Source organism: Bubalus kerabau, chromosome 13 (assembly GCF_029407905.1).
Source record: "Bubalus kerabau isolate K-KA32 ecotype Philippines breed swamp buffalo chromosome 13, PCC_UOA_SB_1v2, whole genome shotgun sequence".
NCBI lineage: Eukaryota > Metazoa > Chordata > Mammalia > Artiodactyla > Bovidae > Bubalus > Bubalus kerabau.
In genome coordinates this window covers 39,557,415-39,571,402 of record NC_073636.1, presented here as the reverse complement: position 1 = coordinate 39,571,402, position 13,988 = coordinate 39,557,415, and the positions used below count along the sequence as shown (strand labels likewise).

The window sequence follows — 13,988 nt, the reverse complement described above, 5'->3', positions numbered from 1 at the left end:
GATAAAAAGAACTTTCTGAAGGCCTCCTTATTCTTGTACAGACCTTAGTGAATTCAGTATGGGACATGCTTTCATCTAAATTCAGATTTTAAAACCCAAGGTCCATGTTCGGCTTATAGCAGACACTCAGTCAGTTCTTCTGAAATAATTGATGAATCCACCTTTTCAAAAGGGGAGATGAGAGCTCTTGACTCACTGGGGTCTCAAAGCACCAAATGTTAAAAAAATAAAACAAACACATGAAATAAAAAATGCTGAAAGAAGATGTGTATTGTTGAGGCTTTCTGACGGTGGCATGGATTCCCTGATAGTTTTGCTCTTTGAGAGAAAGAGAAATAAGTTGGCTGCTCCTGCCTTTAAAGGCATTTCCTTGGAGTCTAGAAACTATGGAAAGCCTTTGGGCCAACTCGGCTTTTTTATGGGAGCTGATGTACTGGGGTGTGTGATTTGTGGGAAAAGCACCTGGTTTTGTCATCTTAACTGTGATGTCAGTTACCATCATGGCAATTCCACATCAGGATAACTTTGGGTGAGGTTCTAGTCTTGAAATAGTCTCGTTCAGTCACAAGATCCAGATGCTGGGTCCACGCTGAACATGGACAGTTCCTGAGGTGAAAACTGGGCATCATATTGGGTGGAATGGTGGCAGATGGCTCACAGCCTACCCCGGCCATTGGTCAAGCCAGCTCCTGCCTTCACTATTCCTGTGACATTGGCCAACAGCCACCCTGATTTCTCCCGACAGGGTTCTCAGCCACTAGAATTAATTTTTATTAGGCCTCAACAGCAAAGAAAACTTGACGTGTCAGTGGCAGACTGCTACCGGATGCATCCACATCAGCAATTTCTGGCAGCAGTCAGACAAAAGGAACTTTTGCCGACAAAGGTCCGTCTAGTCAAAGTTATGTTTTTCCCAGTAGTCATGTATGATGTGAGAGTATAAAGAAAGCTGAGCACTGAAGAACTGATGCTTTTGAATTTTGGTGTTGGAGAAAACTCTTGAGAGTCCCTTGGACTGCAAGGAGATCCAACCAGTCAATCCTAAAGGAAATCAGTCCTGAATATTCATTGGATGGACTGATGCTGAAGCTGAAACTCCAATACTCTGGCCACCTGATTCGAAGAACTGACTCATTAGAAAAGACCCTGACGCTGGGAAAGATTGAAGGCGGGAGGAGAAGGAGACGACAGAGGACGAGATGGTTGGATGGCATCACCGACTCGATGGACATGAGTTTGAGCAAGCTCTGGGAGTTGGTGATGGACAGGGAAGCCTGGCGTGCTGCAGTCCATGGAGTCGCAAAGAGTCGGATACGACTGATTGACTGAACTGAACTGGCAGTGGTCTCCTGTCCTCCCCCTAGAGGAGGCGGTCACTCCTGCAGTCACATGGACTGGGGAGAGGATGGGCTAATTCAAAGCAATGCAATTGCTTCCGTGGGGGCAGGTGGCTGCAGCACAGAGTATCTCTGCACTGTTTACAAACTCCTCATCTCAACGGTCCTTTTCAAAAAAGATGACCCAGCAGGTTTCTGACCACAGTGCTTACATCTTACGTTAGAGCATGGGAAGCATCAGCAACGTAACTCCTGATACAGGTGGCAATCTGCCCAGACTCCATGGGGAAAAAGAATGCATGATCTGGTGGTCTAAAACATGTCCACAGGTAATTGACTCTCTTCTCTTGGAAAAGCAAGGAGTGAAGACCAGACTGACTCTTTTCTAACGAATAGAACATGGCAGAAGGGACAGTGTGTGACTTGTGAGGCTGGATCATAGAAGGTGTTGCTGGGTCCTTCCTGCCCTCTCTTGAATCACCTGCTCTGTGGGAAGCCAGCTCCCGTGTTTGGGGACACTGGAACGGTCCTAAGGAGAAGCCTATATGGGAAGTTTTGCCACCTTTCTTATTATGAAAGCGAATGAAGAAACAGCCAAAACCTAGGCTGCCAGGTCCTGAAGAGGGGCGAGGGCAATGTCCCTCTGTCCACATCATCACATAACGCTGAGTGCAGGAAAGAGTTTGGGGAGAGAAACTGAGAAGGGATCTTACTCACTTCATGATGACAATGTAGATGAGATACATCAGCACGAGGACCAAAGACTCCCACCTGTGGACAAGCCAAGAATGGTCAGTTAGCGGAAGCCACCAAGACGCACGTGCCACACCCAGACTCCCTTAGACGCTCGTGTGATGCGAACAACAACTAAACCTGCCAAGCATGGTAAGGATGAGGTAGACGCGAAAGCCACACACACAGAGTTCCTGATCTATACACACGTCCTAGGCAGCGCCCAGCTTTCGAGGATTTCTTCCTTCCTCCACTTAAAAAGAGAATGCTTCCTCTTCTCTGTTATTTGCTCACTCCAAAGAGCGCTTTGAGCACAGCAAGACTTCTGTCATATTGCTGAATATAAGACTCCATGTATTAAGTCTGACCACAGCTTAATCATTCACTGAAACAATTCGGATACAAACGGCAACCTGGAGGAATTGACAGGAGCAACCAAGGGACTGTTAGCCTCATTGGAGTAAGGCCTGTTAGATGCATTAGATAGTGGGAGATGGAGACAGAGAAGGAGAGAGGGGAGGGAGGGAGAAGACAGACGGACAGACAGACACACCTGGGTCAGGGAAGGTGCTGTCAGAAAGGATAAGAATGAATAAGTGGGAGAATGGTCAAGGGAAAAATAATGAAACCTCTGGAATGTACCTTGAAATTTTGATACTTTGAATGCTTCCTCTAGTTTCTTGATTTTAGTAACTTCCAGTTAGAAAACAAGGAACCTGATTTCTAGGTTCCTCTTCAGGTGTAGAATTTAACTAGTCAATTGAGAGCATCATTTTTGCTTCAAGAAAAGGTTCATGAGGGATGGTCTATGGAGAAATTTTAGGTTATGGCTTTCCTGTGCTTTTTCAAGTTCCATGTCTAGAAACTGATCCCGGAGAAATATGTGATCAGACATGAAAAGGACGCACACAGGTTCCTGCCGCAGTGCTGTTTTAGAAGAATGCAGTGTTGGAGAGAAGCAGACAGTCAGCTGACGAGGTGGGCTGTGAGTTATGGTGAGTAAGGCCTCACCATGGGCCACCACCATGGGTCAAGAATGATTCTGCAGATACTGTATGAGGCTATTATAGACACAGTGCTGGTGATGCTGGTGATGCTGCTGAAAGAAGTTGGGGGTCCAAACCACCTAAAGTCTCCAGAAAGAGGCTAAGGACTGACATGGACTTGCCAGGTACCTGCTCTCACTTCCTCCTATGCAGTTTTCACGAGCAAGGCCAGGGAGATGAGAGGGGGCTCCTTCTAAGACCAACAGATGGGAAACCACCTGTGAATCTCCTTGCTTCAGGTTTTCTGCACAAACGCAGCAGAAAGATTTCTGAGGTCAACTGTGATCATTACTCGTTGTCCTTATGGCAGCATAACGCAGAGAGCAGCAACACTGAGCAACGTTTAGGCACCTGCTGTTTGCTGAGAGAGAGTGCTGGTTGTGTTAACTGTGCCATGAGTTCAAGTGGCAATGTCTCTGTAAGTTTTCTTGTGCTGCACTCAATCTCCAAGGACATGTGGGGACAATATCACCATTGCATATGGTAACCAGGTCCAGGTGGATCCCAGGAGGAGGTTCTCCCTGGCCTCTGAGCTGAGATTCTCCCAGGCATCTTGATCCCTTTCAGCCCATTGATCACTGTTATTCAAAGAAGACTTCCTTCCTATTTCTTACGGGTCAGTCAGTATACAGACCATTTGTCTTAGAGCAAGCTCTCCCAGCTGTCTCCCCCTTGCCCTCTTGGGCAGAGGAGAAAGAGCGGCAGAATACCTTAATACCCTGAATAGCGTGTAACATTTATGTCAATGTGATATGTCCCCCGACACCTTTAATTCTGAAATCACAGTGACGACCTAGGATGCAGAGGTGTCGCTCCTGCAAAGGGCTAGCACTCATTTTGCTGAAAATGAAGACAGCTGGGCTTTGTACATCTTTATTTTTACTTAAAAATGATATAACCTATTATTATTATTTGCATATTCTTTTCCATATGGTTTATTACAGGATACTGAATACATCAGTTCCCTGTGCTATATAGTAGGAACCTATTATTTGTACTTTTTTGCTACCTCATTCTTAGCTTTAAATAACACTATGCAAGTCGCCTACCTGCAGCATCACAACTGCCTGTTTCTGAGATGTTATCTCAGAAAAAGTAGCTGTATTTTCACATCACTCTACTTCCACAGATCAAATATTTGCAAAAGGGAACAAGAATGCACAGCACACCCAATTTCTGTTTCCATTACAAACACAGCTGACGTGCTCAGAACTCATCTCAAAAAAGGCAATTTGGACATTGACCCAAATGCAAATGTTCCCACATATTTAATTTGGGCAGTATTTTTAATCTATTAGGAAATCACTGGTTTTTCAGAGCTCCAAGTTTATCTTGAATGTTAGGCAGAACTTTAATAGGTTAAAGGTCATGAAAGTGCCTTCACCTCTGGCTCCTGTGATATATATGGTATTCAGAATATGGCAATGTGATCTGAACAACTGGAAAAGTTCATCAAATCTTGTCCATGGCCTTGCCCATGGCTGACTGCAGAAAAGGACAGTTAAATCACATCGTCTAATCTGGATGAAAGATCTGTCTCCAAAGGAAGTGCACTAGCCCAGCCCAAGGGAAACGGCCTCTGCTCCGTTAAAGCTGGTTTGTTTGTTGAGATGGACACAGGGTTCCCAAGAAGTGCTAGCCATTCCAAGCTGCCCTGACATTTCCCTTTCTTTCCTAAACCCTGATTCTGGTTTTAAAGATACTATCTCTGAAATACAGCAAGGGGAACTTTGAAGGGGAAGACAGGTACTTACCAGGAAACTTGTTCATCATAAATGAACTGTGAAAAAGAAGATAAAAAAAGACAGAAGATTAGACACACACATACATGCACACACATGCCTTATCACTGCACTTTATTTGCCCTCTTGGCTGGTTGGTGGGAACCAGGGCTGGGGCTGGTTTGGAGTCTGAAGCGTCTGTGGGCACTCCCCTCTGTGCTGGTTGAGTCTCTGGTCAGTGTCAGTGGAGGGAGGTCTGCTGGCAGACTGGGGTGGGCCTGGTTCGGAGAACAGAGCATCAGCCCATTTTCTGTCCGAGGATGGAGTAAGAGGGAAGCCCAAGCTTGTTATGTGTAGAATTTTGGGTCTGGAAGGCAATGCAGAGCTTGGTGGGGGTGTCCAAACAGTAGCCACTTGTGGGCCGTCTGGAAGCTGTTTGCATGTCTCTGTGCCTTGTACAGCACCTTCAAGCTCTTATGTAAGCATTTGGGTGTCTAGCGGAGAAGGCAATGGCACCCCACTCCAGTACTCTTGCCTGGAAAATCCCATGAACGGAGGAGCCTGGTGGGCTGCAGTCCATGGGGTCGCTACAAGTTGGACACGACTGAGTGACTTCACTTTCACTTTTCACTTTCATGCATTGGAGGAGGAAATGGCAACCCACTCCAGTGTTGTTTTCTGGAGAATCCCAGGGACGGGGGAGCCTGGTGGGCTGCCGTCTCTGGGGTCGCACAGAGTCGGACACGACTGAAGCGAGTTAGCAGCAGTAGCAGTAGCAGTGGGTGTCTAGGGACTCAGTATTTTCCAATCAGTCAACCTACTCTTTCATTTCCTCAAAAGAACTTATTTTCAAAGAAAATTTTGCATCACAACTGGAAGTGGAGAATCAACACCATGTGTAGCTGCTGCTGCTAAGTCGCTTCAGTCGTGTCCGACTCTGTGCAACCCCATAGATGGCAGCCCACCAGGCTCCCCCGTCCCTGGGATTCTCCAGGCAAGAACACTGGAGTGGGTTGCCATTTCCTTCTCAATGCATGAAAGTGAAAAGTGAAAGTGAAGTCGCTCAGTCGTGTCTGACTCCTAGTGACCCCATGGACTGCAGCCCACCAGGCCCCTCCGTCCATGGGATTTTCCAGCCAAGAATACTGGAGTGGGGTGCCATTGCCTTCTCTGCACCATGTGTAGAGAGAGAATAAAAATGCATGCAGTAACAACTGTGAAGATCCTGGCTGGACGCTGTTAGCTGCCCACGCCCTGGGCCACGGGCCTGCCGTATGTGAAGGGAGCTTATCAGGGTCAGAGGCAGTGGAGAACACACAGGGCCACACGGAAAACCTCCTTCATCAGTTAGGATGCAAAAGAAATACACAACAGGACTGAATTTATTTAAGCCCTGATCCATATAGTAATAGCATCTAAAATCGCTTCTTATTTTGGTGGGGAAAAGTGGTATGATCTTGGCTCATTGATTTACACAGGGAATGGGGCTACGGAGAACATGCATTGTTTCCCTGAGATTGCTCACTTAGCTGGAGAGTTGGTCCTAAAACCCAGCCCTGGCTCTAATTTTCTGTTCCTTCCATGGCACCCTATTTGCCCAGATGGCATGGTGTTGAAGCCAAATGAATACCCTCCGTTTCATTCCAGCAGGAAGCTCTTTCTTTGCCTACACTCAGGACATGACTGATTTGGGCTCAAGCATCTCTGAGTGGCTTTCCATTGGGCCAGGGCCCACTGGAGTCTCCAAGGCAGAAGCATCCAGTATAGAGGGTGATCATGGCAATGAGATGGTTAACTTGGCTAACAACTGGCATCACGCAGTTGCTGGCGATGATAACCACCACCAGTTGTGAGAGACACTGACAACCTCAAAGCCCAGCAGGTGCAGCTCAAAGGCTCATGTGAGGACCTCCCTCCAGTCACCCCGAAGGCGTAGAGAGAAGGATGAGGAGAAAAGTGGCCACTTTTCTTGGTAACTCACTGTTCCCAACAAGACACCGAAAAAGACATTGATTCCATCAAGTTTTGTTCTTTTGTCATCTGTCATTATTGCATCCAACAGGCTGGCGTTCGGATGAAGATGTCAAACCAGAATGGGAAAAACGAAGTCAAGGAAATTGCCCTATGACCCAGGTTGGATGGTACAGAATCCATTCCAGTCGCTTTTATGTAATCATTAGCTTTCAAAAAGTCCAAGAAATCATGGAACGGAACCAATGACTGAAGTTGGAAAATGTTTTCTATTAATTGAAGTTAATTCAATATCAGTCTTGGGCAACAGGATAGAGCAATCAATTTGTAGCTACTTAAGAGAGCACAGGATACTGATAAAGAGTTGATTAGATGACCAATTTCATGTGTGTCTCTGGGGAGGGCAGCCGGCACTCCACAATATGAAAGCAGTTCTAAGAAAGCCTTATTTTGTGACATATGACAGATGGGGGTAGGGCTCTGTATGTTTTTAGCTATTATCTTAATGATCATAGCAGTGAAAAAAACCCAGAATGGGCTTAACTGTGCAAAGAATTCCAAAGTGAGAGCAGAATTTACAGGGAACACAATGTCAGAGAAATAGTGGGGCGCCCCATTAAAGGCAAATGGCGTGGAGGGATAGAGAAGCAGAAATTTCCAGACAACAGAGGCAATGGTGCTGCTCCCTGACCCTAAGAGCCCCAAGGACTAAGCCACCCTGTGGCCCACTTGAGAAAACGGTCTGGGTTTGATCTCCCTTCCTCAAAACGATTGGGTGGAAACACCAGGGGCCTCCAAAAAGAACAATACAATGGCTATAAGGGGCTAGCAATCAGGCCTTTGAGAGCATCTGAATGGAAAGAAGCTTGTTTGTGGAGAGGAAGACCTGCCTGCGGAGTCTGGCGGCGCCTGGAGGAGGCAGGTTGACTGATGGTCGCCCACACAGGACATCTGCCCTGTTCACCGAAAAAGTCCTTCCAGGCAGCACATCTCCAGGGCATCCCGAGGGAGCATGGAGCCAGCCTGTCTCAAAACTTCCGATGCCAAGGACAGTGTTTCTCACTGGGTGCTGCTGATGGCTGGACGGAGTGGATTTCTTATTCCTTAGAGGTTTTATTTCATTTAATTCTTCTAAGACATGTGTTGCATATCCCTCTGTATTTTCATGTCCTCTGTGAGTAAAAGAAGACAAAACGATTTCCCCCACCCCCGCAGGCGGGGAGACCAGGGAAGAAGAAAACCTGCATTCACTCTCCTCTCCTGAAATGAGAAACGCGCCCCCAGTTCCAGCAGGCTCCCACTAGGTGGCGCTCACGGTCCAGTCCCGCACCTGGCCCCGCGGCCCTGGAGGGTAGGATGTGATGAAGGAGGACCATTCCCCTTTTGGGCTCCAGGACATCTTCTGGGCAGAGGGCAAGCGCCTCTGGACAGACAGCTTCCCGCGGGCGCCTGTGACCAGCCCACCTCGGTCACGGGGCGGGGTCACGTTCGGGAGGCAGCTCCTTTCTGGGGCTCTGGGATGCTGACGAGCGGGTCCCTTATTTACACTCACATGCGATCACTGGCCCTACTAGGGTGCGGATGGAGCTGACCTCGAGCTGACCTTCCCTTTTTTTCCCGGATGTTGCAGCGGAGCCTTCAGGAAGCAGTGACAATTTATTTTCTTGGGCTCCAAAATCACTGCCAACGGTGACTTGCAGCCATGAAATTAAAAGACTTACTCCTTGGAAGAAAAGCTGTGACCAACCTAGACAGCGTATTGAAAAGCAGACAAAGGTCCCTATGGTCAAAGCTATAGTTTTGCTAGTAATCACATAGGGATGTGAGAGATGGACAGTAAGGGAGGCTGAGCGCTGAAGAACTGAAGCTTTCAAATTGTGGTGCTGAGGAAGACTCTTGAGAGTTCCTTGGACTGCATGGAGATCAAACCAGTCAACTCTAAAGGAAATCAACTGAATATTCATTGGAAGGACTGAGGCTGAAGTTGAAGCTCCAATACTTAGGTCACCTGATGCGAAGAGCCAACTCATTGGAAAAGACCCTGATGTTGGAGAAGATTGAAAGCCAAAGGAGAAGGGAGTAGAGATGAGATGGTTAGACAGCAACACTGACTCAATGGACATGAATCTGAGCAAGCTCCAGGAGATAGTGAAAGACAGGCTGCTGTGCTGCAGTCCATGGGATCACATAGAATCCGACATGACTTAGTGACTGAACAGCAACTACTTGGGGAGGTAGCTTTCTGTTCTCTGCTGTTTGGCTGAAACCAGGCCCACGATATCCCCTGTAACACATGTCGCCCCAGATTTGCTGCAGAGCTGGTCCTGTCCTTTGACCCACATGTGGTTCCTCCAGATCGACCTCAGGCTTCACCCTAGGCTTTCCAGGTGTTCCAGGGACCAGCTAAACGGGAATTCACAGGAGTGAATATGAAAAAAACACTTTTCCTCCAAGCCTCTGGGAAATAGATGGGCTACCATGGAAACCAGCTTTTCAGTGTTGGCATGTGGTCTAGAATTCTTCCCAGAGACAGGCTTCCATCAGACATGTGACTCCCTGGATGACAGAGCATCCCAGATACTCGAGATGGGACACCAGGGAATGGACTGCCAGGGGTTGCAGGCCAGTGAGCCGGAGAGAGGGGCTGGGCTGGCCCCGCACTGTTCGGTGGCCTCGGGTTGGCTGGTTGTAGGCGGTAACCACGGCCGGGTGGCTGCCTTGCTGAAGCTGAGACCTTGTAGCTGGAATCATAATCACTGGCACCATCAGAATTTTAAGCAGTGAAAGTAAAAGGAGAAAATCAACACCATCATTCTCTTTGAAGAGCCTGAAACCTTGAACATCCTCCCCGCTGGGAAGGGAAACTGCTCCTTGCGGATTCTCCTTCCTCGGCTACAGGTGCCCTCAGGAGATGTGCCGTCTTGGAGGCCTGCCTTCCCAGGCTCTGGGGCCGCGGGTGTGGGTGGGTGGCTTAGCTGAGGCCGCGGCGATTCCCTCTAAGAGGAGTCAGATGGGAAACACTGGAAAACAGCCATGAGGCATGGATATAGTTTCCACTTGAAGGGTAAACAGGAATTCCCACGTGAGATCTCCAGCGGGCTGACCTGACGGTGTGGAGGCTAAGGGAGGGTGGCAAGGATAGCTGGTGTAAAGGCAGGGCTTGAGCAGAGCCTGGGCAGGGATTAGGGGAACAGGGGGCCCTTTGGTTTGTTTGAGGAAATTGGACGTTCTCCACATCCTTCCCTGTGAGAATCTTCTGGCTGCCACAGTCATTCCCACTTTGCCGGGCCCTGAAATGGAACCGTGAGCATGAGGACCTCAGGGTCTCCAGGCTGGAGTGAGAGGAAGGGGCCCAGTGGGGACAGGCCACGGAGGCCAGGGCCCAGAGGACGGCCATCCCTGTGGGTGCCCAGTGTCCCTCCTCTCACAGAAGGGGGAGAGATGGCTTCTGGATCACGGAAGATGAGTCATCTTAATGAAAGACTCCCAGGAGAGGGAGGCTGATGTTCAGTCTCCGGGTAAAGAGGTGTTTCGGGCGCTTCTGTAGAGGCAGAGGCATGTTAGGTGCAGTAAAATCAGACTGCATGAGGCCGGTTTTGTTGGATGAAAAACCCGAATTCTTTGCTGGGCTCATATAGTTGTGCATCTTCTTTTCTTGCTCTGGGAGACCTGAGTGGGGGGCAGCTACCTCACCTCGGGGAAATCCTTGGATTTCTAGAGCCTCGGTGTTACCATCTGTAAAATGGGACTGCTATCACAGCAGCTTGAGAGGTCATGAGCATTGAACTAGGGAGCCTTCATCGTCAGGCCCAGTGCTGTGGTCAGTCCTGAGAAGTATGGAGCCTGTGCTTGTTAAAAGGGTGAGGAGGTGGGTACACTTCCCATGGAAGGGTTTGCTCTCCACATCCATGCTATCCAGACGATAGGCGCTAGCCACACGTGGCCGCATGCACTGAAATTAATGAAATAAGGTTCGGTTCCATGGTCTCGCTAGCTGGCTTTCCAAAGCTCAATGGCTCAATGGGAAAAGCATTTGAAAAAGAACAGATACATGTCTGTGTATAACTGAATCACTTGCTGTCCACCTGAAACTGGCACAACGTTGTGAATCAACTACACCCCAGCATAAAATTAAAAAAAAAAAGACCCCAAAGGCTCACCTGCCTGGTGGTACCATATGGGACAGTGCCCTCCAGGCTGTCTTTGGTGGTTGGGTCAGCTCACCTGTCTCTCTTTGTCCCCATGGAATCGCCTTCAGAGTTGGGGGCTGCATTGAGTGGGGGGGAGCATTACCTCAGATAAGCTCTTTCTGCTGTGCCAGCACTTAGATTGCCCCTGGGGCCCCCCAACTGCCAAGGCCCATTTGGCCCTTCTCGAGGAGGGAAGCACCCCCCAGGCTGGATTTGGGAACCCCGATAAGTTATCTGGAGCCTGTCTCATGGGGTCCCTGACTACCCCCACCCTAGCCAAGCTTCCCTTCTCCTGATGCTCAAAATCCTTGATCTTGAAGCAGAGATGAAGGGTAAAAATAAATCATTCCTTTTAGGGCAGCTGTTAGATTGATGATGAAATGAATCATTTGCATTTATGTAAATTACATGATTATGTAAATTACAGTAACATTTCAATAAAGGAAACTATCTGGCCTGCTGGAATTTGGAGAAAGCAGACAAGGAGGCCAGAACTCTCACAGTCAGTTGGGGGTGGGTCCTTGGTGTGAGAGAGAGGCAGCCAGAGGGCCTGTGAGGGCCTGTGGACTATCCTTCAGATGGGCGTGTCATCAGGCATGGGACAGCAGCCAGGACTCTCTCAGGACCTAAATGGTGACATCTCTCTTGCAGAGAGAGACCCAAGTCATGGGGCGAGCCTCCTGGGCCACGTCCGGCTTCTCCAGGGCCGATGCGTCCCTGTAGAGTGTCCCCAGGACTAAAGTGGGCACCTGACGAGGCAGGAGAAGGGCACTGAGTGGCTCACACTATATGCTTCAGAGGAGGTGGGCTTGAACATCAGCAACATAGAAACAAACTAGAAAACAGCAGAGAGCAAAGGGTAGGTGCCTCCCAGACACCGAACAGAGCTCCTTGTCTCTAAGCTAACTGTTTGAAGCTCTGCTGGCTTCAGAACATCCCTGCTGTGTTTGTGCTTTGGGGCCTGGCCTCTGCATCAGCCTCCAGGCCAGCTGTCAAGCAGTCCAGGTAGGAGCACCCTATCAGCTCTCCCTGGCCCAGGGGCCCCAAGTCTGTCAGAGAAGTTGACTTTCCCAGTGCTTCAGATCCCCAGCCCTTACGGATCGTCCTCAGGGCCGCTCTGCCTGAGCAAGTGTATTTAGAAGCAGCATCTGGTCCCTCTTCGTTGGGACTTGCCCTCCAGGTGAATGAGCTCTTCATTGTGGCACCTCGGAGGCCCATCTTCTGAACATTTCAGAACCGTAAAAAGGGGAGAGAGTAGAAAGAACAAACCCAAAGAGCTTAATTATTTGGCTGGTTGGTAATTCTTTCTGGGTAGGAGGAGAGCTTCTAAGTACAGGACTTTTCAGTGCCCATTGCAGGGTCCAGTGGAAAAGCTTTGTGTTATGCAAGGAACCACCCCTACCCCCCTGCAAAAGTGATGATGTTACCATGACACTAGGGGACACATAGAAGGAGGAGACTAGGAAACCTTGACAGAAAGATACAGCGTGTGGAGCAGAAGCCTGGGGCTGGCGCAGGGAAGGGGTCTGGGGACACCGAGAACCCTCCTTTGCTAAGTACTGCTCTTCGGGTATTAGATTGTTTTGCTCCTCGTGCTGTTTGAAAGTCTCATGTGAAAAGGTCTCCAACAACAAACAGCTGTCAGAAATCCAGACCACCAAGCTGCCATGATGCCTCCCTTTTGCGGCTCTCCAAGTGTATTGGAGATGACACCTGCCCCGCAGCAGGTGAACATCTGAGGAAATAGTATCCGACTGTCTTTGAGACTGAGTTTCTGCAAGTGCAGTGGGTGCTGCTGGCATCAGAATCATGACGGAAGATCCTGGTTGAACTGAAGTTTGCTGGGTCCAACCCCAGGCCCTACCGGATTAAAAACCTCTGGGTTGCATGTTTCTGGGAGGCACGCAGGGCATGTCAGTGCTGCTGAATTTGGAGGGACACCATTAAAGTCAAAAGAACCAGGACCAAACCCCCATTATTCAGACATTTTCTTTTCCATACTTCCTAACAGTGGAGAAAGGTAATTTTTCTCAAGATCATAGTAATCTAGGCTTGACGTTGGCTCAGTAAATACCCAGTCCAGTCTCTAGGTCACAGCACAGAGTCACTTGCTGTTGACTGTCACCATTGAAGGGAACACAGAGCCGCCGGCGCCCCAGCTGGCTCAGCTCTGATTCATCCACAGTAGGTGACTGCTTTGCTCAAAGACCCTGCTCGCGTGAGCATCACCCGCAGCCCAAGGAAGCAAAATTGCCTCACTTCTTCACAAGTCATTAGCGATGATATATTTGTTCTGTCTCAAACACGTCCAGATACACTTAACAGAAGACAGATTATTTCACACACAGTTCTAGGAGGCGTCTATGTGAAAATGGAGTGAAGCTGATATCCGCGAGTCTACTGACAGGTGCGGACATCACGGAGTCCTTGCTCCTGGGGTAGGGGTGGGTCTTGGACTTCGCTGTTCTGTCTCATTTCCTTGTCTCTAGTGGGGGTGGGTGGGCATCTCTCTAGAATTCAACAAAGTGGAGAACTACTTTCATTACCACCCCCCCCAATACATCTCTTGAAAAATATGACTTTCACAAATCATCCTAAAATACCTTGACAGCAGAAGAGCTGAGCGCATGTGATCTATACCAGGTGGGACATTGCAGGACAGAGCTCCTGCAAAGCATGTTTCAGCAGTCTGGGCTGGGTGAACGGAGGCCTCTAGATCCGGGGTGATTGAGCCTTTTCCACAGGTACAAGAACACAGAGCTCATGGGTGTCCTCAAGTCTGCTGACTGGGAATTATACAGCGGAGTGTGTGTTCATCCCAGTGTGGGCGTCTGAGCCCTGCTCCTCCTTGGGGCTGGTCTCCACTCTCCTGATCCTCTGTCACCCTTGGAATGTGGGGGCTGTGGTTGTAAACCCAAGATCTTTGCTGTAGGATTTGCTATTGACTGAAGTACCCACCTGATTCCTTGGGCAAAATCTTGTATTAAATGT

General features: G+C 48.9%; 1 protein-coding gene across 1 annotated transcript in view; it reads right to left on the bottom strand.

The window, feature by feature from the left end:
* Window positions 1-13,988, bottom strand: part of SLC24A3 (solute carrier family 24 member 3) — a 431,954-nt gene that overhangs the window by 31,116 nt on the left and 386,850 nt on the right. The window contains exons 8-9 of the mRNA XM_055544094.1: window positions 4,870-4,895; window positions 2,055-2,108 (exon numbers count right to left, since the gene is read on the bottom strand). Of these exons, the coding sequence (XP_055400069.1) occupies window positions 2,055-2,108; window positions 4,870-4,895 (80 nt within the window). The remainder of the gene's footprint in view (window positions 1-2,054; window positions 2,109-4,869; window positions 4,896-13,988) is intronic.